Genomic DNA, 27,263 nt, shown 5'->3' on the forward strand with positions numbered 1-27,263 from the left:
TACTTGCAGGGACTAAAATTCCCTAGGTGCGCGCCTAACCTCTCCTTACAACCGATACTCTCGGATTACACCGTAAATAATTTTCCAAGCACAATGGAAGTGGGCAAAGCGGCAAATAAAATTCCAAAAAATGGCAGGAAAAAGAACAAAAGAAGTTGGTCGTACGTGTCGAAGACACATGCACGCGCGAGCGTACCCACGGGGGACACGCGTGTGCGCGCGTGTGTGTGACACACGAAACGAACCGATCCAACGGGACGTTGGCCTCTCGATTATGGCAAGGGGGACAGGAGTTGCCCCGTGACAAATAGAGGGTGGTAGAAAGAGAAAAAGAGAGACGGAGAGAGAGTTGTGGTGACGTCATAACTCGGTCAGTGAACCGTCGAGCGCGTGTCTTACGTGTTTCAAAAACATTCGGCGCCGTCTCCCTACGTGCATAATACGCTAAAGCGACCGCTCTTATCGTCTCTCTCCCTCTCTCTCGGCTCTCCTTTCCCGCCGCGTCGCGTTGTTTTCTTTCACGGGCTCGTATTTCTTCTTCGTGCCTTTCTCTCACCGTCGCGGCGCCCCTGTCGCCGCGCACTTATGGAGGCGCCTTTACGCCAACTTTCGACGTTTCTTCTCGCTGGTCGTCGTTCTCCCTTTTTCGCTCCTTCCCCGCCTACCCCTCCACGCCGCGCCGTTTTCATTCGCGACGCTTCGCCCCGATTTTCAGTTTCTCAGCCTCGCCGGCTTTTCATTTCTCTCGCCTGCACCGCTGCATTGTTCTCCCCGTTTCCGTTCACGTTTTTTGCTCGGCCGCCAGTTTCTTAACCGTTAAGCGGGTTTCCTTACGTAGCCGCGTCTCAGTTTCCTCCTCCGCTTCACTGGCCACATCGGGTTCTCCCCGACGCTTTCGTTTCCAGACGTCCACTCGTTATCATTCCTCGTTACCTTCCTTCCACGCCTTTCCATGTTTCCTTTCCGATTATTCTTCCTCGTAATTCGAAATATTCAATCTCCACCGTGTTCGAAGTAATTCTGAAAGAATAGTCGATTATATTAAACATTCCTTTGGAACGAAGCATACGTGAATATTCGAATTTCATTACTAGGATTTATCGATGACAAGCGAGTCGTAAGATTCATCGGAAGCCGATGTGGAAACAAATGGACGCGGCACGATGGATGTTTCGATATTTCTTCACAGATGTCATTAGCGCTGTTTCATAAATCCCGCCAATCTGTCCCAGTTCGCCGCGTTATGTGTAACACTGCAAATGAGTCAACGCGAATGGGTTATATCAGACGTATAACGAAATATCCAATTTTATATACAAAATGCGATTAATTATACGTACTATTGTGCCTGCGAGAATTTCGTTTTCAAGGTCAGACGGTGACATTCCTACGAGCCTCGTTTTTGATCGTTCTTTTTTTTTGAGGTTATCTTCGATTACAGTTGCTGGTAACAGTGAAAGGGTTAAACGACCTAAATCATAAATGTCTCTGCCATTATATTTCCCACCTACCGATCTAAATGTCCCGTTGTTCTCCTGCCACGAGCCTGTCGCTTTTTCGTCCAATCGATATTCATCGAATCGATACGGTACATTCGATGAAAGGCCGTTCCGCGAATCGTCTTGTCGCCTCACTTTCCCTTTTCTCCGCGTCGACCGTGATGGCCGGCACGTCGTCGTCGTCCAGTGGAAGAAGCCAGCCGGCGGAGATGACGTTCACGGTCGTGCTCCGTTCTGGAGCAGTCCAGTTTCCTGCTGGCCGAGAGACGACCGCTATACCCGCAGCGAAATATCGTCGGCCGCCACTTTCTCTCTCCGCATAACGGATCCTCTTGTGTAACGGACTCCCGGCCGTCGAGAAAATGGCACGTCCGTCCGCGTTGGCCGCCGCGGCCAAGGCAGGGTGTGTCGACCGCGGCGAGATCCACCTTAAGCCGCGTGCACACGGCCGGGTCGCCGCCGCGACATGCCAAGTCCGACATCGCTGGAAAAACATGGTTTCGTAATTAATTAACGAGACTACGGAGTTGACGACTTTTACGTAGATAAAAACGGTGATATATACGCATATTTACCTCTACTACCACGATTATTACAAGTAGCGTGTAAATAGTTGTAATGTTCTAATGTTAACATAATATTTTCAACGGTACTTTTATCGTCGAGTTTCTAGAGATCGCGTATGTAAAGAATGTAAAAGTAAATTACACGGTTTATATTAGAAACTTAATCGTGTTTCTAGTATTTCGCTTCTATCGTCTTATCTCGTGGAAAGATGGAGTAATATATTCGTACGGTACGTTCGAGTACTCGAGCGAGGCTTAATTTAATTTTCGTATAATCGTCGAGGCATCGATCGAAACGTTTTCGACATTGTATCCGGAATAAGGTGAGCGAGTCTTTGAATCGCGGTCACCGTGTAAATTTCGCGGGCAAGAAGGCGCATGCGCGCAGCGCGGGGCCACGAAATCGACGATCGCCGGGAGACGAGAATCGAATTTCCTTTCATTAAGCTGCTTAATGGTTTCGTTCGAGCAGAATTTCAAATAGGCGACTAGGAAACAATGGGCCGTTTAATTGGCTGCTTTACATTGATTTAAGTTAACCAACCGCATCGAAAGCCATTATCAGCCGTTTTATATAGTTGCGCATACTTTCGTCGAATGATTAAGTGGAACTATTAATCAGGCGCATAATAGAATTTTAAAAGCCCACCATTGAGGCGTCCAACGCCTGATTCCAGCCAACTATTCGAGCAGAAATATGAGTCAGCAGGGCCAAGGAACTATCGATTCTACTTATTGTTAGAGCTACGCGGTCGAAAATGGTTCCAAGTACGTTTCCTTCGACTCCTTTCGAATGCGTTTCTATCGCGGTGCAGCGACCTCCTGCGCTGTTTTCTTCTTACTAACACGTGTCTCGGTTTCCTTGCGCCTTCCTCCGATTTCTTTCCACGTGATAACAATAACGATAAAAGTTAACGTAGGAAGAGTCATAAAATTAACGTCGCGTTAATAAAACTGTAATGCATTTGTTTTCTTTCTCATTCCCAAGCTTCTAAAGCTGCAAAATATTCGAAGGCAGACTTCACTCGACGTCCATGCTTCTATTTGCGTGCAGCGCCCTTCTGTGTTGCTTCCTGGTACTAACGATAGCACGTGACTCGATTTACAGTTCCTTTCCTCCTGATAACGATAATGATACAAAATTAATGTAACAAGAATAATAATGGTAACAGAGTGTTAATAATAATGTAAGAATGGAAAGAATTCGTTTTCTCCTGGATTTCCAAGCCCTGCGAGTAACAGAGCGTTCCGAGGGAAATTTCAATCGACGTCCACGCGGAATTCCAGTGGCGCCGCGTTTCCCTTCGGTTCCAACACGGTCGGCCCCGAGTGTCCCCAAATTATCGAATGCACGTGAACGCGTTTCGAGGCGAGGAAAGTCCGTGCACTACGTGCAGAGCCGCGTAAGCCCGATGGTGGCTCGTTCCTAGCAGCGCTGTCGAACGACGAAGGTGTGGCTCGTTATACCGCGGCACCGAGCTTCCTCTTGCGCTGCAAAATTCACAGTTCCTGTATTATGTAACTCGTGTGTTCTTTTTTTAGTTAGCAAAGGTGACAGAGTGATCATTGAACCTCTCTAACTATTTAAATTCTCTCATTATTCAACGTTTACCTACCCGAGGTTTACTTGGACACCTCAAACATTCTCAGACCAAAGTGAACTCCGTTCTCTGAACTTTTGTAAATCTTCCTGCCAAAGCACCTGATCGATACTTAGCTTCTTGTACGAGTCGTTCCTTTGCCAAATCGATTAACCGTAGGAAACGAAAAATAGAAATTTCTTTTAAATATAGAAACCACATTTAACTTAATTCGTTACCTTTTGTATGCACGTACCCAATGAATAATAGACAGTCAGAAACGAACTCCAGTTGACCCAAATCCAACAACCCTCGAAGAATCAAACTCGACAGCCTCCAAACAAACGAAATCTCCAGGGCAAAGCATAAAAATGGCCAAACAAGCGGCTAAAGAAGCGTAAGACGAATCGAGCTGGATCGAAAAATCGTGGTGTCGGTTTCGCAAGGGGCACGTCGGCTGCGCGCGTTATCGTAATTGATTTAACGATCACGATTACGAGCGGACCGGTGCATCCCCGGGGGTACGTGTCAGATGGTAATAATAGACACAAAGTGGCCTGGATGTTACGAAACGGAAATGCACGTCCACGCCGGCGGCTTTTGCTTACATTGCTGTTTAATGCGTAAACGGGGCCGTGGCTCGGGTTAAAAGGCGGCCCAGGCTTTCCGTGAAGTCCATCACCGATACCGATCTTCGCCACGTCGTTCCTATCCGCGTCGCTTCGCGCGCGCCGATTTAATCGTCGATCCCCGTTTTTCTACCCTTTCGTCTCGTTCTTTTTTTCCTCATGCTCTTCTTATTCGTGTGTTTCAGTACCAGGCGAGGCTCAGGCTTCCGGACACGTTCTCGCACTCCCAGAAGATGCAGTGCGTGGATCATATCATCGAGGTCCTCGACCTCGCCGCCTGCCAAGACACCAGTGAGTATAGATCGGACACGATCGACGGATCGTGCCAAGCCCCTGCGGTCGTTCTCTACGTGGCGGCCTGCTTTTGCGCGCCACGCTATCTGGCTTTGTTGTATCTTTTCTTTTTTTTTTTCTTTTTATTTCTTCCCTTCTTCATTCCATCTTTCGACTATGCTCGCCACAAAGACGCGTACATGTGCCGTGTTTTTCAATTTCGTGATCCTTTCTGGGCTGCTTGTATATCGATTTGGCTGATTGCAGAATGAATCCCTAAAAATAAACTGCATTTAAATGTTCGTATTTTACAGACGTATATATACGTCAGAAGAGTACTTAGAATAAAAAGGAAAAATAAAAGATATTTTACCTCGTGTTACGTAATAGGTTGAGTATACGTGTTATAGTTGATTGAATTTTTGTGCCGTAAATAGGAATAAATATTGTATTCGCAGCGATGTAACCACATATGATGTTGTCTATGGAAGATGCTGAAGACCAAGGTACCCAACACTCGAACGATTAATGGTGGATTAATTCTAATTTCTGGATAATAATCTGCAAAAAGAGAAGAATGTTATGATATTTTTATTATTTGTTCCTTGGTTAGGCGAAAGATAGTAAACACTTACCTTACATGTGGGGCGAGGCGCGAATTTTATTTGCTGTTGCAGAAACTTGTAACAATCAGGTCAGGCTATGTGGTAACGACGGTATATTTTTCTTCGATGCATTTAATATTGAATACAGTTAATACTGCTCCAGATACTGATATTCCGAAATTAAATTTGATATATGAATCTCGAACGCTATATTTATGGGCTATATTTAATATTCGGGTTAAAAAGTTTACTCACGTGTTTAAAACATTAAGGCAAAACCCGCCCTCGTGCGATTTCATTCTTACGTAATGGGAACATTTCACAACGACATCTACGTCCCCCAATTTCTATCGGTGTTTATGTAACCTGGGGGGAAATTAAAAATTACGGTAACCACACGTAGCATATTTAATTGCATAACATTGTAACAGATTCAATTGCAACCTACCACTTCGAGCATGTGCTTCAACTTCATCGAAGTACCATGTAAATCAAAATTTACGTAACGAATCGAGTTACTTTGTGTACATACTGCGCCATCTAGACTGGTCGGTCCTGATTACAAAAGAAAAACAAAGCGATTTAGCATGATCCCTGTGACGTATAACCAAACAAATATATGCCTTAAATTGTATACAATTTTCAGATCACTATATTATTACATTCACTATTACGGTCAAACAGTTATTCTATAACGATTATTAGCTACGATATCTCAGATCAAAATAAGCTAACCTATCAATCACAGCACGATTAACCTATAATAGATTCAAACAATTAGTCCACATCGATCATTACTTACCAGATGACGAATTAAGCCAGTCACGAATAATTTAGCCAATCACGATCCTTTTCCTTGAGAATCCATCGATATTCCGATTACGAATAGTCCAACAACGATTCCCTGCAATTGTCCACATTTTTCCGAACATTAAAACTAACCTACGCGAGCGCGCGAAACTGGGGCGAACTCTCGCGTCGCAGTCGTGTAAATTCGTCGTAATTTGTTTATGGACGCCGAACGATGGAGCCAGTGGCGATTTACGACTTCCACCGGTAAGAAACGGGGCGGCGGCAGCACAGTCGCTGGTCGCGTCCGTCGACGTTGTTCCTGCGATTTTGATCGACGATTTCCGCGATCGTAACTCATTCAACCTTTCCTCGTAAAAGCATCGCCGAACCGTTTGTTATCGGGACGCGTTACGGCCCGCTGAATCGCGATCGTTCCGGTGGCTTCGATCGTTATTACGATCCCTCGAAACGCTTTGATGTCGCGGTAGATTTACCTAAAGGCCGATGAAAGTCGCTTCCTCGGAGAAAATCGAACAAACGTTTGACCCGGTTTGACGAATTCGATACCATTGGTCGTCTGTGCTCGATCATCTGAGATACATCTTGGTATATGCTGGAACGACGAGTAGTGTTGGTGAAACGTTAGATCGTGTTGGGTTTACATGACGAAAATGGCGGGAAGGTTCGTGTGGATTTATACGTGAGTTTGTTACTATTTTACTAGAATTCTATATGTGGTTTTTTGAACGCAATATTTTGGGGAATTTGATACAGCTTTATGTAGGTTTCATATAGTTTATTGTTTAGTTTCGTAGAAGTATATTTGCGTTTCGGAAAAAGTATCCGGGCACGGGACAAATATTTATCGATTTTCCATTTATCTAGTAAATTTCATGGAAATAGGCACGTGCATGGTTCACCACAGAAACTAAACGGAACGTGGTAATTAAATATTCCTGAAAGGGGGCCTTGAGATTATAAACAGATATCTCGTAGCAACAAACATAATCCCCTAACAGCAGCGAAATTTCTCGTTCGAGCCACTGAAATTTCCTAGCGTCAATGATCCGCGAAAGATTCAAGATGGCGGACGGGCGAAAAAGCGCGCGAAATTCTGACCCAGAAACGATGCTTACGATTATTTCTAACCCTAATTACGATACAAAATTTGATAAATAGAAAACATAGATCGTTATAATTTTTTATTTAGTCATTTTACCATCGAATTAACCTATTCAATAAAAAGTGAAAAGCAGTGAGAAAGGAGTGGAAAACGTTTCCATTAGTTACTAACTAGTTTTACATAGACTCGAAAGCCCATTTTTTTCTCCCACTTTTTTTATTTTTTCTTTATCTATTTTATTTTGTTTTATTTTACCACGACAGAGATATCGTTTTACCGATACGTTTCACCCTTAATGAGGCACCGATCAATCTCGTTTAATCTGACCTGTAATAATTCTTCCCTCCTTTTCTCTCCCACGGATTCACAGGTTCGTCGCGTTCGTAATTTAATTTGGAGTAGCTTTTATTGGCAACGCGAGCAGACGGACAAAACGATTTTATAATTCAATTGAATTTTCATTCGCTTCCCGCTTGACCATTGATCCGGAATTCTCGCTTGCCATCGAGTTTCGATAATTTTTCGCCGCGAGAAAAATGGAAACAGCGATAATGGCGGGAGTGTCGCTGAGTACCGAAGGGAATTTGATCGTTCATCGTTTTTGTTAATTCGCTCTATTACATCCTCCATTATCTCGGAAACTGTATTCTTAACCTCTGTTGTTGTACATTGCAATTGTTCCTAATGTACACTTCAATTATATATATATGCAAATGGTTTTTAATTTATATCATTTGCGCAGTAGCTGTTAGAATTATCTTTGTCAACTATTGTGGTATAGTTTTAATAATATTTTATTAGAATATTAACAGCAAAGAAAGAAAAATTCAAAGTAGGGAATTAACCCTTTGCACTCGGCGATTTTTTGGTAACAGGAAAATAGTAGTTCTAAGACTTTCTGTCAATAAAACGGTAAATAATAAAAATAAAATAAATAAAAAGCCGTACACAAATTAAGACGTAGAATTAGTTTACTTCACTATTCCACGCACCATTGGGTAATTTTAAATTTGATATATTAATTAACATGGATCGTAAGAATCTCATTAAATGGCGACTGATAGTCACCTCTCGAGTGCATAGGATTAAACATCCAACACCGACAAATATTCGCCTAAAATCCCTCGTGAATGTATAAAATAATTTAAAGAATTATTTTTATTTTACAAATAATAATGTTTCTCAGAATAATTTTTAATTTTTACCATTTTCAAAGAAGCTATCAGAATTTTCTTCAATTATCATCTAATTTTATCGATACTTTATTGGAATATGAAAAGCGAATTAAGAAAAATTCAAAATAGCCAATTAAATATTCAGCTCCATCGAACATTCGTCAAAATTCCCTTACTTTCTCTTTGCACCATTTGCCCGGACAAACGCGAGAAAACCGGCCAGATAAAATCTCGAAATACCACGCTCGTAATTCATCCATCATCCTTCTGTCTTCCTCTCGATATTCCCGCGACTCCGTCAGCATCCGCTCCTCCACCCACGCGTCCAGCGTTCTCCAAACGGTCCTCGAGCTAGCGGTGGGCCGGTCGAGAAAGTTTAAGACACCCTGTACACAACGAGTCGAGGCTCGCAGAATATCGCGCACCTTGCATCCCAATTATTTCGAGCGGCGTATTTTTAACCGGCGCCATCATCGTCGTATCTTTCCGCGCGAATTAAGGTATCCACCTTCGCCGCCGGAAGACCGCGGCTACGTCCGCCAATTAGCGTTAATTAATTGCGAACGCGAGATAATGGCGGCCCGCTCTTGTACGTAGACACCCGTGCGACCGTGTTCTTCAGCCTTTTATCCTTTCTCGTTTTCTCTGTCCCTTTTAGTTATCGGCGATTACACGAAACGGGGACTGTCCGGCGGGGAGAAGAAGAGGACTAGCATAGCCTGCGAGCTGCTCACCAATCCGTCGCTGATGTTGCTCGACGTAAGCTTCCTTACTCATGTTGCTCATTCACGGGTATCTGAGTCGTTCCTACCAATTTTTCCACGAAAAGGGAATTTTTCCTTCGAATTTTTCGCTTTTCTCGCGAAAGCCCATTTCAGGACCCATTAATCTTACTCATTTTTCGATTCAATTTCTTATTTTCCCCTTCTTTTAGTATTATTATTATTAAGGGATTGTAGATTTTTGTTTTATACAATTTGTTATGGGATTCGTTAGTTTCGCGAATGTACGGAGTATTTTATTTTTATAGTAATCTTCCTTGGGAGGATTTTCGATTGGTACGAATTTTTGTTGAAGTTTTATTGTAAAAATGGTCCATTGAATTTTCTATTTTTATTAGAATTTAAGGTTCGTTTAGATCTCTTTGTTATTATCGATATTTATCGAGGTTCTTTAGAATTCGTCACCAATTTTCGGTGAAATCTTTTATTTTTATCAATCTCCTTTGGACTAATTACTTCTGTTAATTCTCCCTGGGATATTTGATTTATTATAGTAGATTTCCCATCGAATTTATGTTTCTCTCTTTCCCATATGATTTTTTGATTTTACGAACAATTTCTTCCAATTTTTGTGAATAATAAATCGGTGAAAATGAATTAAGGACGATGTTTCGGTCCGCGCATTAAAAATTCCCTTGATTCTTGGCTTCGTGTTGTTCTTCGATTAAGTATGAGATAAAACGATAGTTAATCGGCATAATACGATCTTGCAGGAACCAACGAGCGGGCTGGACTCGCATTCGGCACAGGCACTGATTTCACGACTGAAGAAATATGCCGAGCAAGAGGGCAAGAGCATCGTGGTAACAGTGCATCAGCCCAGTTCCAGGATGTTCCACAGTTTCAGCAAGATCCTGCTGTTGAGCCGTGGCCAGGTCGCGTATTATGGCCCCACAGCGAATATCGGCAGGTTTTTCTCCACGATCGGACTCACGTTGCTGCCACACTATAACCCCGCTGATTTTATACGTAAGTAGCCTGAATTGGCGCGGAGAATCGAGTTACGAGCGAAATAAAATCGAATTTCACGATTTCCAAATAGATTCTCCACGAATATGCACAGTCCCCGATCGTTAATTTTATTGTCTGATACATCAAATTAGGGCAAACAGTTCCATAGTAATTACGATTTCCTATAGTCAAGCTAATTATCAAGAATTAACCAACCTAACCTATAAACATCCTCGACAAATGTACACACCTCGATATTGATTCCCGAACATCAAATTAGGACAAAAAGCTCGTAACCATTCGTAATTTCCTTTCCTAAAAGTCAAGCAAGGAAGGTTGACCTAATTACCAATGTATAATTAACGAAGCTAACCTATAAACATCGTGGACAAATCTACGCAGGCCGATATTAATTCGTGAACTTCGAATTGGGACAAAAAGCTCGTAACTATTCGGCATTTCCTTGCCCCTGCAAATCAAATCGAAATTCCAATTACGCAGAGTTAACCTAGAAAGCAGCGTCAACCGCGATAACTCCGAGCTGCCGCCATATTGTTTTGGTGGCGCGCGAAAACCCCGTTCCCTCGCTTTCCGTTCCGGCTCGAAAGCGTGCAATTACCCGAGCAACCTTAACTCGCCAATAACAGTTGAAAGTCGAGGGTTTCACGGTTCCCCGTCTGTTTGTTACAGTGGAGCAAATAAAGGGGCCAGAAGAGGTTCGGGAGCGCATCGTGGCCGCGGCGAGGAACGCGAGACAGGGACCTGACTGCCCGCCGGAACTTCGTCCGGAGTATAATCCCAGCCAACATCCGCTCTGCGACCATCTGATCCATTATCAGGAGCACCACATCAGCCACAACGGTATTGCATAGTGCACGACCGGTCTCATGGTGTGCCGGCCGTGTGCACGCCTAGGGACTATCGCGGATATATCGAGCTGGAATAGTTGTGGTTCCGGTTCAGCCGCTTAAAACTCGAGGATCGGGACTCGTGCGGCTCGACCGGTGTTTGTGGGTCAACGTGTCTGCGAGATTGCAGCGATTTTTCGAATTGGAGGTTCACTTGGCAGAAGGATTCGGATATTCGGAGGATGTACTCTTGCTTCGGATAATGCATGAGTATTCGCTAGGGTTGGGTAGGGTTTCATGAGCTTCTTTATAGTACTTCTTCTGGGAGAACTTTTGATATTCCACTTTGTTGAGTTGGGAATAATTCAGGCAAATGGTAGATTGGATCCATTCTTTGTAATATTACAAACTGAATCTGTAAATCGTCTTACTTCGTTCAAGACAGAACACTAACACGTATGACTCTTTATATAAGAATATGTATACACTGTTTCCTATTGTTACCCAAAGATCTCACGATTGGACTTGTTATATTTGTACATAATTTATTTCAAATGTTTTAAAATGGAGTGTATTGAGACATGGATTCAAATAGCTGCGTCTATTTTAGATAGAGTAGTAGGTTCTAAGTTGCTTGAGTATTCTTCAGGATCTTCTCCTGACTGATTACATTTGTACATTTGTTTCAATTCTTTTTGAAATGAAATTACAATGAAATTGATCAAAAGAGTATATTGAAAAAGGAATTGAAATAGCTGTGTCTGTTTTAGGTAGTGTAGTAGATTCTAGGTTATTTTAGTCTCCTTCAGGATCTTCTCCAATCTTTATAATAACGTGTTCAACTATCAATTGTATGATGAGCAACAAACAAAAGAAAGTGTATTAAAATATCCGACTTAAAAAAGATAAGTACAATGTAGTTAAAAGAAAACTGAAGGAAGAAAATTCTCGAGGTCTCCAAAATGGCTGCAGACACGTGACCCATAGCAGCCGCCATGTTGCATTCGTCGCAAACCCGCATGGGGAGATTACCTCTATCTCGTTCGTCACGGAATAATTAAAATCATCCTTAGAAAAAATGATTGGAATATGAACAGACTACAATTCTTGGTATTTAATCACGGTTCACGTGAAACCCTCGTGGGTCGTCAAAATGGCCGACTCGTGGCCCATCGCGAGCGCCATGTTCACCGCGTGCCTAATTCGATCTCCTTGCGAATTGGGATCGTTCGCCAGGTTTATTCGCGATATAACTTCTCCCGTTCTACACGGGATAGGCACGTGTTCTCTCTAAGCTCTGTTCTCCGATGAATGCGGATCATTGTAGTCGGTAATCGTTGCTCGAGATACGGGTATCTCGCTCGGCCGAATATTTCCTCCGGCGTCGATTGATTAACGGTTTATAAATGGACTCTCGAGCAACAACACGGGGATTTTTCGCTACGGAGAAGTGTGTCGGGCCGAGGGGATGATTCTTTCGTTTCCCCCTTCGCGAGCAATCAAAGGTCGCTCGATCGCCGGGAGGAACACTGCTAACGCTGCGTACGATTCTGCTCTTTGCACATCGATTACTATCGCACTTTCCAAGGAAACTCTTTTTTTCCGTTACCTCTGCTACGTTCCATCCTTGACCCGAGTCTCGAGAGCTGCTCGAATTTCACGTTTCGGTTTGAACCGTTAACTGGGTCGTTCGGAAATCGGTCAGAGACCGTTTTAACCGGGAGACTGAAAATTCTGCTGCTTGAAAATTTATACGGGGTATAATTCACCTTGGGAATGCAAATATTATGACGTATTAAATTCGGCAGGTCTGTGGGTAAATAATTACTAAGATTTCGGGATTCGTTATGCAGGATTAGTCGAGCTCTCGCAAGTTCAGTTTCAGCCCTCCAGTGTTTGATGAAATTTGGTATAATGATCACGTTGTACGAGCCAAAATGGCGAGATCTTTGATGATCCTAATTAGATCCTTCACGCGGAACAGAGAAAGAGTTAATACGAATTTTAGGTCCTTTATTAATACTAAACGTACCGGTACTGTACACACACCTATTCTTACCATGAGACGTCAGATGACCCATACATGGTACACAAGGTATGCAAAGAATTTTTCTCGGTAAAAAATAAGTTAAAGCAAAAACGAAAAGCGAGAAATTAAATAATCAGACGAATGAAGAAAATAACAATAATAACAATGAATAACAATGAATAACGATTTATAGTATAAATTTTGAAAGGTGTCGTTTGACACTGCTTGGTACGTTTAGCGTTAATTTGTATAAATATCGGTATTTTAATAGTTACTTGCAAAATTTACCTGGAGAAAAAGGATAGAACGTACCACACCTGTGTTTCTCTCCTCTTCTAACTTTAATACAGCCTTCTTATGCGTTCAACGAGAATAAGTACGGTAGTTCACTCCTCTTTTTCCATGCCTCTCGATTTTTTCCTATTTCTTTCTTTTCTTGCGCGACGTTTCGAGACGGTAAAGTTTGAAAGAGGAACGAAGCTTCTCTAGCCCTTTCATTGTGTCGATGATTTACAGTGAAGGAAGACGAAGGTCGTACGCTGTGGTTGGACACACAAAGCCATGCCAGCAGCAGTGCCAGTTCTGCGGACGACGACTATGCCTGGCAGTGGCCCACCAGTTTCTGGTCGCAATTCAAAGTGAGTACCATTTTGCAGACGTTTCCAGCGGTTGCACGTTGAAACTGCAGTACGCTGACTATTTGCACCGTATGTGCCTCCATGTACACGTTCAGAAATTCGTCCCTCTCTGTCTCGAATTATCTCCAGTAAGTCGTTCGCAAATTGAACGATCCTCCTGGTTCAGGATTTCTTTTTCTCTCAAATTCCCAGCCTTCAAAATTGCAAATATTCTGTCAATTTGTTGCAAAAATATTCTCAATATTCTCAATTTCTATCATCCCGGTATCCCGCTGTTCTCGTTCAAAGTTGGACGTAAAAGTAGTATAATTTATAAAAACGAGAGGGGATATAAATTAAAAGATGCGTTATCATTTTTGGTCCCTCATGCTGAGAAACTTTCGTACGGCACAGGGTTTCAGATTATAAAATAGACCCATGTTGCACAGAAATTTTATTGCGTGTTAAGTAAAACAAAATTGGTATATTTTTGCTAATAAAGGAATCACAATTGACTTTCCGCATGCAACAATCGATGAAACTATAGTTGCATGTTGAATGTTGCCAACGCGAGCGAGTACATTTATAACATTATAACATTTGTCGAAGGTATTAAGAAGGTATTATTACCAACTGTTTCACGTAAATAAAACGAAATATCGTATAAAGCTATGTGCATGCAGCTACTGCAATATTGGGACTAAAAATGGCCCAGCATGCACTACGGTGCATCGAAAAGGCGGTGCACTTTTAATGCCAGCGTGGCCGAAAGAGTTAAGAGGATACGTGGATGATATTTATCGCGAGGTTGGTTGATATTAATCGGTAAGTAGCTGTTAATTAGAAAGGATGTAAAAGTTACGCGGATGTGGTACGAAAAGATGGAAAATGGCGGCGAATTCACGGTTCAGGAGGCCGAAGAGGCGTATATCGTTAGGGAACGAAATGAACCGGACTGGGTTCCGTTATTTCTCGAGAAGAAGTGACGTCAGTTTAGCAATTGAAAACAGAATCGTCACGAGATCGTCCCGCGCGATGCTCCGGTTCTCGTTAACTTTCTGATTTCACTTCCCTTGCCGCGTTGCAGCGCGGCGCCATCTTGAATATTTCCTCGCCCGTCCACGCGAGCTTTGCTCTGTGGTCTACTTGCGGTCGCGGCAGATGTGTAACGAAATTCTCGAAAAGAATGGGCACTTGAATTTTTTCCATCCATTACTCCGGAAACATTCTGCGGTCTCTGCCACCTGAACATAACGATCCCTGTCTCCGCATCTGTCGCGAGGAGTAAAAATAACAACGAAGCGAAGGAGCTAGAATTCCTGCTCGATAAATAACTATTCTTTCCAGCAAATGCTTCGAGTAATTTTTCTTTTCATGGTTCGAGCATATCCAGTGTGATAAATAATTCGAAATTAACGAGAGGAATAGAGATAACGCGAGGAACGTTGGGATTGGAGAATAAGTATGGATAAAAATAAATATCGATGAATTACGGCTGATGTCGGGACAAAGAACAAGGGAGAGGAATTTTTAGCCCTAAAAACGAGTACGACGATAAATCCCGATGACTGACAGGCCGGTGCACGAGGATAGGAATTTCCACGGAGAAATCAAAAATCTACGACCTATCGGGCAGAATTTTTGCAGCGGAGGACAAGCACGATAAATCTCGGCGACGAGACGCGGAGTAAGAAAAGGAATTTTCAACGCGAAACGAGAGATCGGTGATCGACGCCGATACACAGCGCAAAGAATCTCTGCGGGTGAGATAAATAACGATAAAACCCGATCGATAACGCGATGATGGATAAGGAGAGAAATTTTCAATGGCGATGAGAAAAATGCCCGTCGCGAGACCACATTCCACGAAGCAAACGACCAGCGTGGAAATAATCTAGGGCAACGGCGTTGATTTCCTCGGAAACAACGCGCTCCGGCTCGAATTGGCCTTAACGCAACAGAGAAGCGGTCGTCGTCGTGAAGGAGAGATCAAAAAGTTCGATTGCATTGCGCGCTTAATAGAGCATGCAATAGTAATATGAAAATTTAGATGAGTGGTCTGGTATGCGGGAGATAATAGGGAGGGAAATGGAAATGACATCAGGATTCGAGCCTAACGCGAGCATTAAATTCGTGCCGCGAGTCCTCGACGTTTATCTGGCTAGGTGTCACGCGTTCCAGATAACGTTCAAGGTGCTCCTGCTATTTCTTCCGTTTATTCCCCTCGTCCTCCGCCATATTGCGCCTTCTTTCGTCTGTCAAACGTGTCGTGAGAATTTTCTTCTGTACTCCAATGATCAAAATTCTCTGCGAACGATCTTCTTGCAATATGGCGGCCTATGATCTGAACCTAAATTTCTTCCGTTTATTCCTATCCTTATCCGCCATATTGTATCTTATTTCGTGTATTAGATACGTCGTAGGAATTTTGTCTCGTACTCCAATGCTCAAAATTCTCTGCGAAGGAATTAAGAGAATCGAACAGTCTTCTTGCAATATGGCGGCCCATGATCTGTATCTATATCCGCCATATTGTACCTTACTTCGTGTCTTAGATATGTCATAGGAATTTTTTCTCGTACTCCTACGCCTTATAATTGTGTGCCAATAGACGAAGAGGATGGAACGATCTTCTTACAATATGGCGTCGTGCGATTTATACCTAAATTTCTTTCGTTTATTCCACTCGTTATCCGCCATATTGTATCTTATTTCGTGTCTTAGACATGTCGTAGGAATTTTGTCTCCTACTCCAACACTTAAAATTCTCTGTGAAGGAATTAAGGGAATGGAACAATTTTCTTACAATATGGCGTCGTGCGATTTATACCTAAATTTCTTTCGTTTATTCCACTCGTTATCCGCCATATTGTATCTTATTTCGTGTCTTAGATACGTCGTAGGAATTTTGTCTCCTACTCCAACACTTAAAATTCTCTGTGAAGGAATTAAGGGAATGGAACAATTTTCTTGCAATATGGCGGCCTATGATGTATTCCTAAATTTCTTCCGTTTATTTCCCTCATTATCCGCCATATTGTACCTTCTTTCGTGTCTTAGATACGTCGTAGGAATTTTGTCTCGTACTCCAATGCTCAAAATTCTCTGCGAAGGAATTAAGAGAATCGAGCAGTCTTCTTGCAATATGGCGGCCTATGATGTATTCCTAAATTTCTTTCGTTTATTTCCTTCGTTATCCGCCATATTGTATCTTCTTTGGTTGCTCAAACGTGTCGTAAGAATTTTTTCCGTACTCCAATGCTCAAAATTGTGTGCCAACAGATGAAGATGGAACGATCTTCTTGCAATATGGCGTCGTGTGATTTATACCTAAGTTTCTTTCGTTTATTTCCCTCATTATCCGCCATATTGTACCTTCTTTCGTCTCTTAAACGTATCATAAGAATTTTTTCCCATATCCACTGTACTCGTACTCTTTAAAATTCTCTGGCAAGGAATTAAGAAGATACAACAACTTTCTTGCAAGATGGCGACCTGTAATCTACTCTTGAACATAGTAATTAACCATTTGCATCCATAAAACTTTTCTATGCCATCGATCAATGATCTTAATGGATTTTTGAAACCATTCTAAAGTTGGAAATCTCATTTCGAGAACGAGAGAAATAAAATTATACGCGACTTGCTTTCTAGTTCTTATATATTCGCATCTTTTCACAACGAAGGGATTGCGAAAGAATCGTGTTTATGGGAGAAAATTTTTGAGTCGATGCTCGCTCATAGTCCAGAGATTTTCGAGTGCAAGGAATGAAAGGAGGTTGAAGCATAGCGGAATAGGCTTGCAAGCTTTATTTTCCCGGTGATCGTAAATCATGGATACGCGTTTAAAGGAGTTGCAAGTTTCGAAACAGGTTCCGGATAAGGAACAAAGCTTCAGGGCACTCTTTTCAGGAGTGAAATAAACGAGGCAATTGTGCTGCAACTTTCGAGCAAACAACGCTACTTGGATAGAATTTAGAGAAGAGCTGGAACAAACCAAAAACCGGTTCGTCATCGAAGAAATCTCCTCAGCAGTGAATCACCCAATTGATTCCCTTGAAACCGAGGATCCAACGAAATCTGTCAAACTTAGAGCGAACATCCCCCTAAAAGAACCAACGAATTCACCTAAATCTCCATTAGCCTGCGTACTTTCTCACGAGAAGAAGGTAAGAAGCTAACAAACAAATCTCCGATCAACGATATCCATTTATCCGGAAACTATTTCTCAGCACACGTCGTTGGCCAAGAAAGCTCGAGGCAAACTTCGAAGTAACAGCTACACCCATGGTCATAGTGGAGAAGAAATCTTCAGTCATTTCTCACACGAGTTCTCGATAGATATCGTCGGTGGAAAAAAAAGAGAACTAGGTCGCGTTTACGCGATTCGCCATATCCGGATAATTACCGCGACCGGTATGCCTGTTCGGTGTGGCGTGCTTTGTGCGAACACATCTCGCCACTTGCATCACTTTTACCCGGTTCAGCTATTCTTCCAGTTTTCAGCGAGTTTCCAGCGAATTTCCTCGGAGGAAAACTCTGAAGAAGATCGATGCCTGAGAGAGTGTCGCCATTTTGGACCACGCGTCGGTCGCGCTCAGATGTCGCTAGAGTGAAGTTATGATGGAAGAGGGAAACTGGAGGATCGGTGATGGGTTGTGCCTCGAGAGATATTTTAATTTTGATCGTGCAGAGAGATGGATTGGGTTTGGGACTGAGGAGATGCTGAGGAATTGGGGATGAGTGTTTGGATTGGGAGATTAGTTTGATTTATTGGTCTAGAGATAGGATCTTGATAAATTAGCCTCGAGATAAATTAGCAGAAATGTATATAAAATTCGAGTTTTTGGTTTATTATTTTACTTAGATTTATTATTTCACTTAGAGTGTTTTAGCTTGGTACCTGTCTTTGTGGAATTGTGTTATAGAGGTGTGGTTTCTGAGAGTGATCTATTTCTGAAAATGGAAAAGTTAGGATTTTATTTGAGGACAAAGTGGTAGAGGTCCAGTGATGGTTTGTTGGAATATGGGAATTGGGATTAATAGGAATTTCTGTGGAATTTACTGTGACTGTTGTGGTAGATGCACGTAGACGAGATCGATGGATCCAGTCGATCTGTCGGTTAATTGAGTAATTAACGATGTCGAGCACGGTGCTCGTCACATGGTTAATGCTCGCGTAGTATAGTTGTAATTTAAAGAGGCCTTCGAAACCAGTATTGTGAAACTTTGCGTTCTATTTCCTCACGGCCGCTGATATAATTGAGCTGCACCAAAGAGGTGTAGCGAGCAACCTTGCATTGTGACATTGTCGCTGCACGGGGGCAGCGCTTGCATCGTCGCGAGCACGCCGATTAATAACCGAGCTGTCTGTCTCTCTCGGCCTTTCGACTCCTTCAATTTTTCCTCCGGTATCTCATCAACGTGTGATGGATTGCGTACTCCTCACGCGTAATAAGAACTCGGTCTCTCTGTAATTTTTCCCTTATTAAAACTGCTATTTCGTCTTGAGACAGTCAGAAAAATTGGGAAAATTTTTAATTGAGAAATAGTGGAAATAGAAAATAGGAAACTGAAAAGTTGGGAAGTTGGGAAAATTGAAAATTGAAAGTTTGGAAATTGAGGGAAATGAAAATTAAAAGATTGGGGTATTGGGAAAAATGAAAATTGAAAGTTTGGAAATTGGGAAAATGGATATTAATAAATCAGGGAAATGGAAAATTGGAAAATTGGAATGTGAGGAAAATTGAATGTTTGGAAATTAAGAGAAATGAAAATTGAAAGATTGGGGTATTGGAAAAAATGAAAATAGAAAGTTTGGAAATTAGGAAAACGGATATTAATAAATTAGGAAAATGGAAAATAGGAAAATTGGAATGTGAGGAAAATTTAATGTTTGGAAATTGGGTAAAATGAAAATTACAGTATTGGGGTATTAGGAAAAATGAAAATTGAAGTTTGGAAATCAAGTGAAATGAAAATTAAAAGATTAGGTATTGGGAAAAGTGAAAATTAAAAAATTGGAAAAATGGAAAACAGGAAAATTGAGAAGTTGAGAAAATTAGAAATTGAAAAGTTGGGAAAATAGTCAATAAAGGAATTAGGAAAATGGAAAATTGAAAAAACGAAAATTGGAAAATTAGGTAAATTAAAAATTGAAAAATTGGGGATCATAAAATTTCACGTATCTTCATCAAAGCTTCGCACTCCTGATACCGTGGGCCTAAGAAAATTGTCAAATCTTGTAGCACCTTAATAGTGGAACCATCCCACTATGCTAATTACAATATGGTAATTTTTATAAATACAAAAGCTCAGTCACGTGACCCACATCTAACGCGAAATTATGCTTGACGGTTTCAGGTATTATCAGAAAGAAACTTTCAAGAGGCACGGCCACGAATGCTGTCTCGTCTGAATTGGCTGCAAACGATAGCCCTCGGACTGCTCGCTGGACTGCTGTGGCTAAGGCTTCCCAGAACAGAAGCGGCACTTCACGACATCCAAGGCTGGATGTTCTTCAGCACCACGTACTGGATGCTGTTCGCGCACTTTGGTGCACTCTCCAGTTGTAAGTCTCTTGTAATCCTCCTATATTTATGTGCCTAACTTTAGAATTTCAATAGTGTAGTCTTTTATCCAAGTATACCGTAATTTAACGCGAAAGCACTGAAGTGATAAGCACCAAAGTATCCATGAGTGATGATCCCCTATTTAGGTTTCGCAATACTCATCCCAATAAAAACGCGGAGACATCTTCAACAATTCCTAACCATCTTCTTAACCTAGATACCTAACTTTAAACCTCTTATATAAAACATACGATGTTGCATTAGTGTACCAATCGTTATCATCTTCGCAGCATCGCTATTGCTATGTGAGAAAAAGATTTTCCAAAAATCTCACAGCAAAGTTACACGTTAAAACGTTACATCCTCGTAACTAGCTCTATCTATCTGTGCAAACTCAGTAACTCTTCAGCAAATTGTCTTTAGAATTCTTCAGTTTTACCCTCTTTCATCCCCACTGTGACTTCTCCCTTGTCTCAGCCCTTGGATTAGCTATGGTAATTTAGAATGTTCATCAGCGTGAATGATTGATGTAAATGGTGAGATGAGAGGAAAAAGAAGCTAACCAAAGCTCGGATGGAAAGTTCTCAGGTGGCGGTGGCAGGCCAGAGGCGGATTGCGCAACACGCGGAGAGTGAGATATGAGGTAGATTGGTTAATTGAGCGATGACGATGTGACGCTCTGAATCGGCCATTCAGTCGAACGCTGGTTTTTTTTTATTGCAAAGATTTGCAAAGGACCAGAGGAACGGTCAATCAAGACGTTAGTATGTAGGTCGCGCCGTGACCCACTTGCCCGTAATTGAGGCCCTTTTGTCGACTCGGCTCAGCGCTCGAAACGACCGTGACGAATTTCTGTCGTGTAATCAGGCTGTGAAGCGACTTAGAGATTCGTTGCTAAAAGAAACTCCCGGCGAAACAATCCGCTCCTCCTTCTCTGCGAAGCTTCGAGATCGAGAAGTCGCAGGGGTGAGAAAATATGAAAAAGACATCGCTAACAGCTTCTGAGAGGATGGTTTAGAGTTATTGGCCGACAAGTTCGTGGAAGTTGACTCGTTTTAGCAAGAGACTGCCGTTTGCATGGGTACCTATCCTATCTCGAGTGTTTTCTTGTGTTCGAGAAGAGAGGGTATCGATGTTCAGTGGTTGCTCGTTGGATCTAAGGGTTGTGAGAAAATAGCTACTTCAAAAGAAATTTCTATGGGAATTTTTGTGACGATATGGGACCTACGAATCCCTCATTGAGGCACTGAGCAAACTGTCAAAAGTTTATTGCACACGATGAAGTAGTATCTATCATAATTGACAAGCAGGCTAAATGCATCTAGTCACTAGAACTTGTAACAAGCACCTAAATACAATGTACATACACAGTAGGGATAATAATCAAGATAACATAACGAAAATCACATCTCTATCTCAACAAAAGTCATCATAAATTTCACGAAATCCACACGTGTTCGCTGGCTGAGTGAACAAGATGTCGGGAACCAGTTGCTTTGCCTGGCCCAGTAGTTCCATCATCGCAAACAGCTTCAGAGCACGTTCAACCGTGGATCCCTAAAAGCTTCAGAGTGATCATTCGAAAAGGCATCAGCCAGTCGCAAAACGATTATATAGTGTGCACGAAGATGAACATAGTTCATCTCTATTAATCAACACCGAGGACTATGGCTTCTTTACACGCTGAAACAGCAGCGAAGAATTCCATCGGGGTAACGAGCCAACAAAAACGGAGGAACAATCTGCCTGCCGGATCCAGGTGACAAATCGTCGGGAACAAAGGACAGTGAGCGATAAAACGGAAAAGTTAATAGGCTCGAGACTATTTTAGGAGGCGCATAACTTAACCATAGACCCGGTCGCGAGGCTAGCCTCGCGCGTTCCCCGTTTTACAGTCATCGTCCCTTATCCCCGGAGTAGAAAGTGAAATGGCCGCGGCGAGACGCTAAAAGCGAGCTCGAGAAAGGGACGCCGGTTCGCGACGAGCTGTAAAACCGATTTTAGCATCCTCTTTGATTCCCTCTCCCTTCCATCCCCGGGTTATTCATCCCCTTTCTCGTTTCTTCCTCTGTCCCACGCTCCTAACCTCTCTGTAAGCATCATCCCGATTCAGAAGAAGGATCTTGGGACCCAGTTCATGTTTTGGGAATTTCTCCATGTTTCTCGAGATAATAGCTTCTTGGGGGTTGGTGTCTTTAGGGTTGCACGTGGAACGTTTTAATACTTCCTTTTTCCCTGTCTATCTCCTTTGCTAATTATATTTTAGAGCTTCCATCACGATATAATATGTTTTATATAGGTTAAGATATTTATAGGTTATGTTCTACGTGACACAAGGTTTGTGAGAGATTTTGGACGAGTTGTTATTAAAAATTACCGAATTGTGTTATTATATTTCATATATTAGAAAATCATATATTTGGTCCCAGCGGAACTTAGCTCCCCGGTGGCGCTAGTTGTCACCGGAGCTTTGCCAATTGCCGGTAATGAAATGTTTTGCGATTTAGACGATGATAGACAGTTAGATGATTTTAAAGGAATTGTTAAAAATTACCGAATTTTGTTATTATATTTAATATATTAGAAAGTCAAGTACTTGATCCCAGCGGAACTTAGCTCCGCGGTGGCGCTAGTTGTCACCGGAGTTTTGCCAATTGCCGGTAATGAAATGTTTTGCGATTTAGACGATGATTAGTAGTTAGATGATTTTAATGGAATTGTTAAAAATTATTGAATTTTGTTATTATATTTAATATATTAGAAAGTCAAGTACTTGATCCCAGCGGAACTTAGCTCCCCAGTGGCGCTAGTTGTCACCGGAGCCATACCAATTGCCGGTAATGAAATGTTTCGCTATTTCGAAAATTTCGAAGGTTCCAAATCCACCAATCGATCTCCTGTAAGACGTACATTCGGTGCAGAAAGTTACCGCTCGCGATTGAGTGCCTGTTTACGGTAGCTAATAAATACCGATCCAATTAAACGGAATCGAAATTTCTGTTTCAGTTCCTCCGGAACGCGAGGTAATCAACAAGGAGCGATTGTCAGGATCGTATCGGCTCTCGGCCTATTACCTGGCGAAAATGGTCGGCGAGCTGCCTCTCACGATTACGTTGCCCGCGGTCTACCATATCATTAGTTACCCGATGTTGGGCTTCCACAGTCCGGCAGTTTTCGTCACCCTGCTGGCGTTCCTGTTACTCAACACCGTCGTCGCGCAGGTACCATTCGTTTTTCCCTCATCTTCGCCGCGAGATCGAACGTTCGATGATCATAAAATATATCTAGATCACACATGCGCGGCGATTTCTCGTTTAAAGTCTGACGGTGTGTCCTCGTGTGTGAAAAGTATGAGAAATATGAGAATTGATCGAACAGTGTTTACGTGTCCCGATGGAATCGATCAATCCGGGCTGCGCGAAAATGGCGCCGCGAAAGGGTAGCCATTTGATGGTGGCAATTGGGAAGAGGAAAATGCTTTTCATGACACTTGCAGTTGATTCGAATATCGATGAAATTGACACCGGTGATGGGAAGGAATCGAGAACGAGACTCGTTATCCTGTTTGTTATCCTGCAGCTGCCTGACTACTTGACTGGTTCTCGTAATTATTCGAAACGCGTAGCTAATCTCGACAAAATTGGTTGATATAGAAAATCATATTAAATTCGCCGATATCGGTGTTTTTAATATAAAATAATAGCCACTATTTTTCAAATGAAAATAATCTCACTGAATTTGCATCTATGATATTTTATACCACCATGAGGGTAGTTGCAACTGCGTCTTCTTATTTGCGAAGAATTATTAATTCGTTATAAATTTCTAAATTTATGAAATGGCTTTATAATTTTTATTTCTCGAATTAAGCTTCGAATTAAATCCTGAATTGGAATCGCGATTTTACGACAATTAACTGTCATTCTTTGTTTCAATCCGTTCGGTGTATTTTAGCTGTTCTTTAATTTGCTCTTTGATCATTTTCTCTTTCATCCAGACGGAATTAAATTTCTCTTATTAAGCGACCGGCGCAGTATCAATGGCGGCGCGGCTGCGCAGGATATACTGTCGTAATCATGGCGAATTTCTTTTACCACGGGAAACATAAACAGCAAGAATTTCGCGGTTTCCTTTTTTTTCTCCACGCCTCCCCTTCCCCTTTCCTACGGCCAGCCCTCGACACTGTCCACCTACGGTCAATACTAAGTCATTGTAGCATGAAAGGCGACCGCGATTTACTTTCAAAACCACCTACCTATTGACGGAAATGAGTAACACGCGCGTTTCACAATATGCCGGTGTGTAATACCGCGATCGAATCGATTTCTATAAGTTCACCTGCGACCGAACCTAAACGGTGACGCGATCCAGCACCTTTTTATCATTCCCAGCGATTTTTCAATCCAACCACGAGAATTCCAACATCTTATGGAAGTTTCGTATAATAAAACTCGCATTGCTTTACGAATATTCGTCAAAATATTCCAGAGTCCTCTACCTTTTTATTTTTAAGCTACCATTTTCCTAAATCGCGAGCAGAGCAGTTTAGAATTTTTCTTAAAAGGGTACAAATTTTTAATTTCGGTGAAAAATACTTCTACGAGTTATCAAAGTTGAGTACCATAAGATTTAAGATCGATTTTCTTATGTGAATAAATATAAAAATTTAATAATTTTGAAGTAGACATTTGTTTAGGTTATTATACTAGGTTACTAGAAGTTACTAGAGGCTTATTAGGTAAAATGTCATACTCGTTTCTGATTTCAGAGCGTTGGATTTTTCGTTGGCGCGTGTTGCTTGGACCTGCAAGTTAGCATAACCGCGTCCGCTCTTTACACACTAGCGACACAACTGCTCGGTGGCTATCTGGCGACAGCAGTGCCACCATGGCTGGCGTGGGCCAGATACGCGAGCATGGTGCACTATGCCTATCAGAACATGCAGATCCTGGAGTTCGGCGTCGGCGAGCCAATCACGTAAGTGAGAGCATGAAACATTACAGGAAACACGATCAAATTAATTCACGTTGACCGATTTCTCAAGAAAAAATAATGAAAAATAGAACAATTGGAACATTCTCCTATTTCAAACGAAGAATTGATTATCAGAATTGTATTAAAAAACCAAGGTCACCTTGAATTCTTTACGTAAAAAGCACTTTTTGAAATCTAATAATACAGGATCACTTAGCCCATCAAATACGAAACCAATTTCGTCCAAAATATTTTTTAATTACGCTAAAATTGCTTCGAAAATGGTGACATAACTTAACACTGAACGTACCAAGTGGGGTCAAATGACATCTTTCAAAATTTACTTTATAAATCGTACATTCATTGTTATTTCTGTAAATTCTCATATTATCTGATTGTTTAATTTTTCGCTTTCCTTTTCTCTCTTAATTTATTTTTCACCGAGAAAAATTCTTTGCGTGCCTTATATACCACGAAGGGTCATTTTGACCCTCTATAGTAAGAATAGGTGTGTGTAAAATATCGGTACGTTTAGTGTTAACTTGGACACCCTGTATATAGTAACATTCGTGACCATAATCCTACGTATCGAAATTCTAAAAGTGTACCTATATTTTTAAATTTCTATTTCATTTATTCATTTCCGTGGTTTTCTCTGTGATCTTAATAACCAATGTATTCGTCAAATCGTTAATCGGTATACGTTTCTTGGTCACAAGCAGACAGGTTCCGCTGCAGGATTAACTGCTCGAATTCATTAAACTGGCTTAAGACTCGACGAGGCGAGCTGAAAATCGATCTCCGTTCTCGGTACCTGTTCTCTCTAGGCAACACTAATTAAATTAAAGGAACGTCGCGTATAAATGATAAACGAACCTGAACCGCGACCCGTGCCATGCATCATTCAGCGTCCAAAGTCTAACCGCACTTTGGAGAAGGCGAATTTCTCCGAAGCTCTGTCATATTTGGCACAGAGATACGCGACAAATCGTTAATCGGATTGGGTCGAAGTTGATATTCTCCTCGGTTGTGCGAAATCACAGAGCTGAGATACCGAGAGGAAGACGTTCGTCGAGTATGATCCATGGTTCTAAAGAAAACCGTCAAGTGTCACAGTGTTGGAAAGATTTTGTTACACTCTGTTCGTTAACCCTTTCGCTACTACTGGTGACTATGCCGCCATCTACGTATTATAGATAACTATAGTCATCGGCCACAGAAATTAAGGCAAAAATTAAAACGAGTACTACCCTACCACTTAGCTCTCTACGTAAATAATTGGAAGCACTATTGTAATGGTCAGTTTTTCTTTTTTTTTTTTTTTTTTTTTTTTTTATTTTTCTTTAGAAGACTTGGTTCCGAATGCTAAAGACCGCAAACGCGCAACGTTTCCGTCTTTGGGACGATTCTACGGGAGGAATCCCGCGGTGAAGCCCACCGTAGCGAAAGGGTTAATATCATCGCGAAGTGTATCATGAAGATACCTATCGGAAAAGAAGTATTTTCATTGCTAACGCTTTAACAGCTCTTCGAGACCGACTCGCTGTACCCAGTTCGATACGTATTTACCCAGAACCGTCCATTTTGATCTCCAGATGCTCGCAGCCAAGCAAGTTCCAGGAGTGCAGAAACGCGACGACGATACCGGTGTCCGCGATCCTCGAGAGCCAGGGCGGCGCCAGGGGTTCCGGTCTTCCACTATGGGCAAACACGGCCGTCCTCCTGGCGTTCCTCGTCATATTCCGCACCCTGGGCTACCTGGTGTTGCGCTACTACCGCGTACCCAAGTGAACCGGCGACCGATGAGAACCGCCATTCTACTGCCGCCTCATCCACGAGTGGATCGGCCGCGATCGACGGACGTCGGGACGGCCTCGCCGCTCTAACGAGAACGTCATCGTCGTCATCGTCGTCTGCATCGTCGTCGAGCTTCCCTTTGACCCTTCGTTTCGCCCACGGACAGAGTAGCTCGCGTAACCGAAGCAGAGAAAACGAGAAACCGTGCGCGGAAGTTTATTTTTCCAGGATGCCTCCGGTCGCTCTTGGCCTCGTGACGACCGGGATTGGTGGTGATGGTGGTGGTGAAAAGAAAAGCCCCTGGACCGCGACAGTGAAATGCTCGATCGGACCGATCCCTCGGAGGGAGCTTCCGAGGATTCGGTCGCGTTCCCGCGAACGAAATCCACGTTGATCCCGGATTGGTACCATCTACTTGGAACGATCTCAGACCGGGAATCCCTTTAAGGGA

The 27,263-nt window shown here is 42.3% G+C and overlaps 1 protein-coding gene and 2 long non-coding RNA genes across 3 annotated transcripts in view; 1 reads left to right on the forward strand and 2 right to left on the reverse strand.

Moving 5' to 3' along the window:
- The window catches only part of E23 (ABC transporter G family member E23), a 332,307-nt gene that overhangs the window by 304,330 nt on the left and 714 nt on the right, over nucleotides 1–27,263 (forward strand). Inside the window, exons 4-12 of the mRNA XM_017896912.1 lie at nucleotides 4,460–4,565; nucleotides 8,901–9,001; nucleotides 9,738–9,993; nucleotides 10,666–10,836; nucleotides 13,369–13,490; nucleotides 19,833–20,040; nucleotides 23,048–23,262; nucleotides 24,810–25,018; nucleotides 26,611–27,263. The exon at nucleotides 26,611–27,263 is cut by the window's right edge and continues 714 nt beyond it. Of these exons, the coding sequence (XP_017752401.1) occupies nucleotides 4,460–4,565; nucleotides 8,901–9,001; nucleotides 9,738–9,993; nucleotides 10,666–10,836; nucleotides 13,369–13,490; nucleotides 19,833–20,040; nucleotides 23,048–23,262; nucleotides 24,810–25,018; nucleotides 26,611–26,806 (1,584 nt within the window). The 3' untranslated portion in view covers nucleotides 26,807–27,263. The remainder of the gene's footprint in view (nucleotides 1–4,459; nucleotides 4,566–8,900; nucleotides 9,002–9,737; nucleotides 9,994–10,665; nucleotides 10,837–13,368; nucleotides 13,491–19,832; nucleotides 20,041–23,047; nucleotides 23,263–24,809; nucleotides 25,019–26,610) is intronic.
- On the reverse strand, nucleotides 1,185–1,951 carry LOC108545352 (uncharacterized). Its single transcript, XR_001890082.1, has 3 exons — nucleotides 1,512–1,951; nucleotides 1,341–1,444; nucleotides 1,185–1,253 (listed from the first exon to the last, which is right to left on the reverse strand). It is a non-coding gene; the product is annotated as an uncharacterized LOC108545352 (long non-coding RNA).
- On the reverse strand, nucleotides 5,191–5,677 carry LOC108545351 (uncharacterized). Its single transcript, XR_001890081.1, has 3 exons — nucleotides 5,601–5,677; nucleotides 5,408–5,518; nucleotides 5,191–5,318 (listed from the first exon to the last, which is right to left on the reverse strand). It is a non-coding gene; the product is annotated as an uncharacterized LOC108545351 (long non-coding RNA).

This window comes from Eufriesea mexicana, unplaced genomic scaffold (assembly GCF_001483705.2).
Source record: "Eufriesea mexicana isolate 0111107269 unplaced genomic scaffold, ASM148370v2 scaffold395, whole genome shotgun sequence".
In the NCBI taxonomy this organism is placed as follows: Eukaryota; Metazoa; Arthropoda; class Insecta; order Hymenoptera; family Apidae; genus Eufriesea; species Eufriesea mexicana.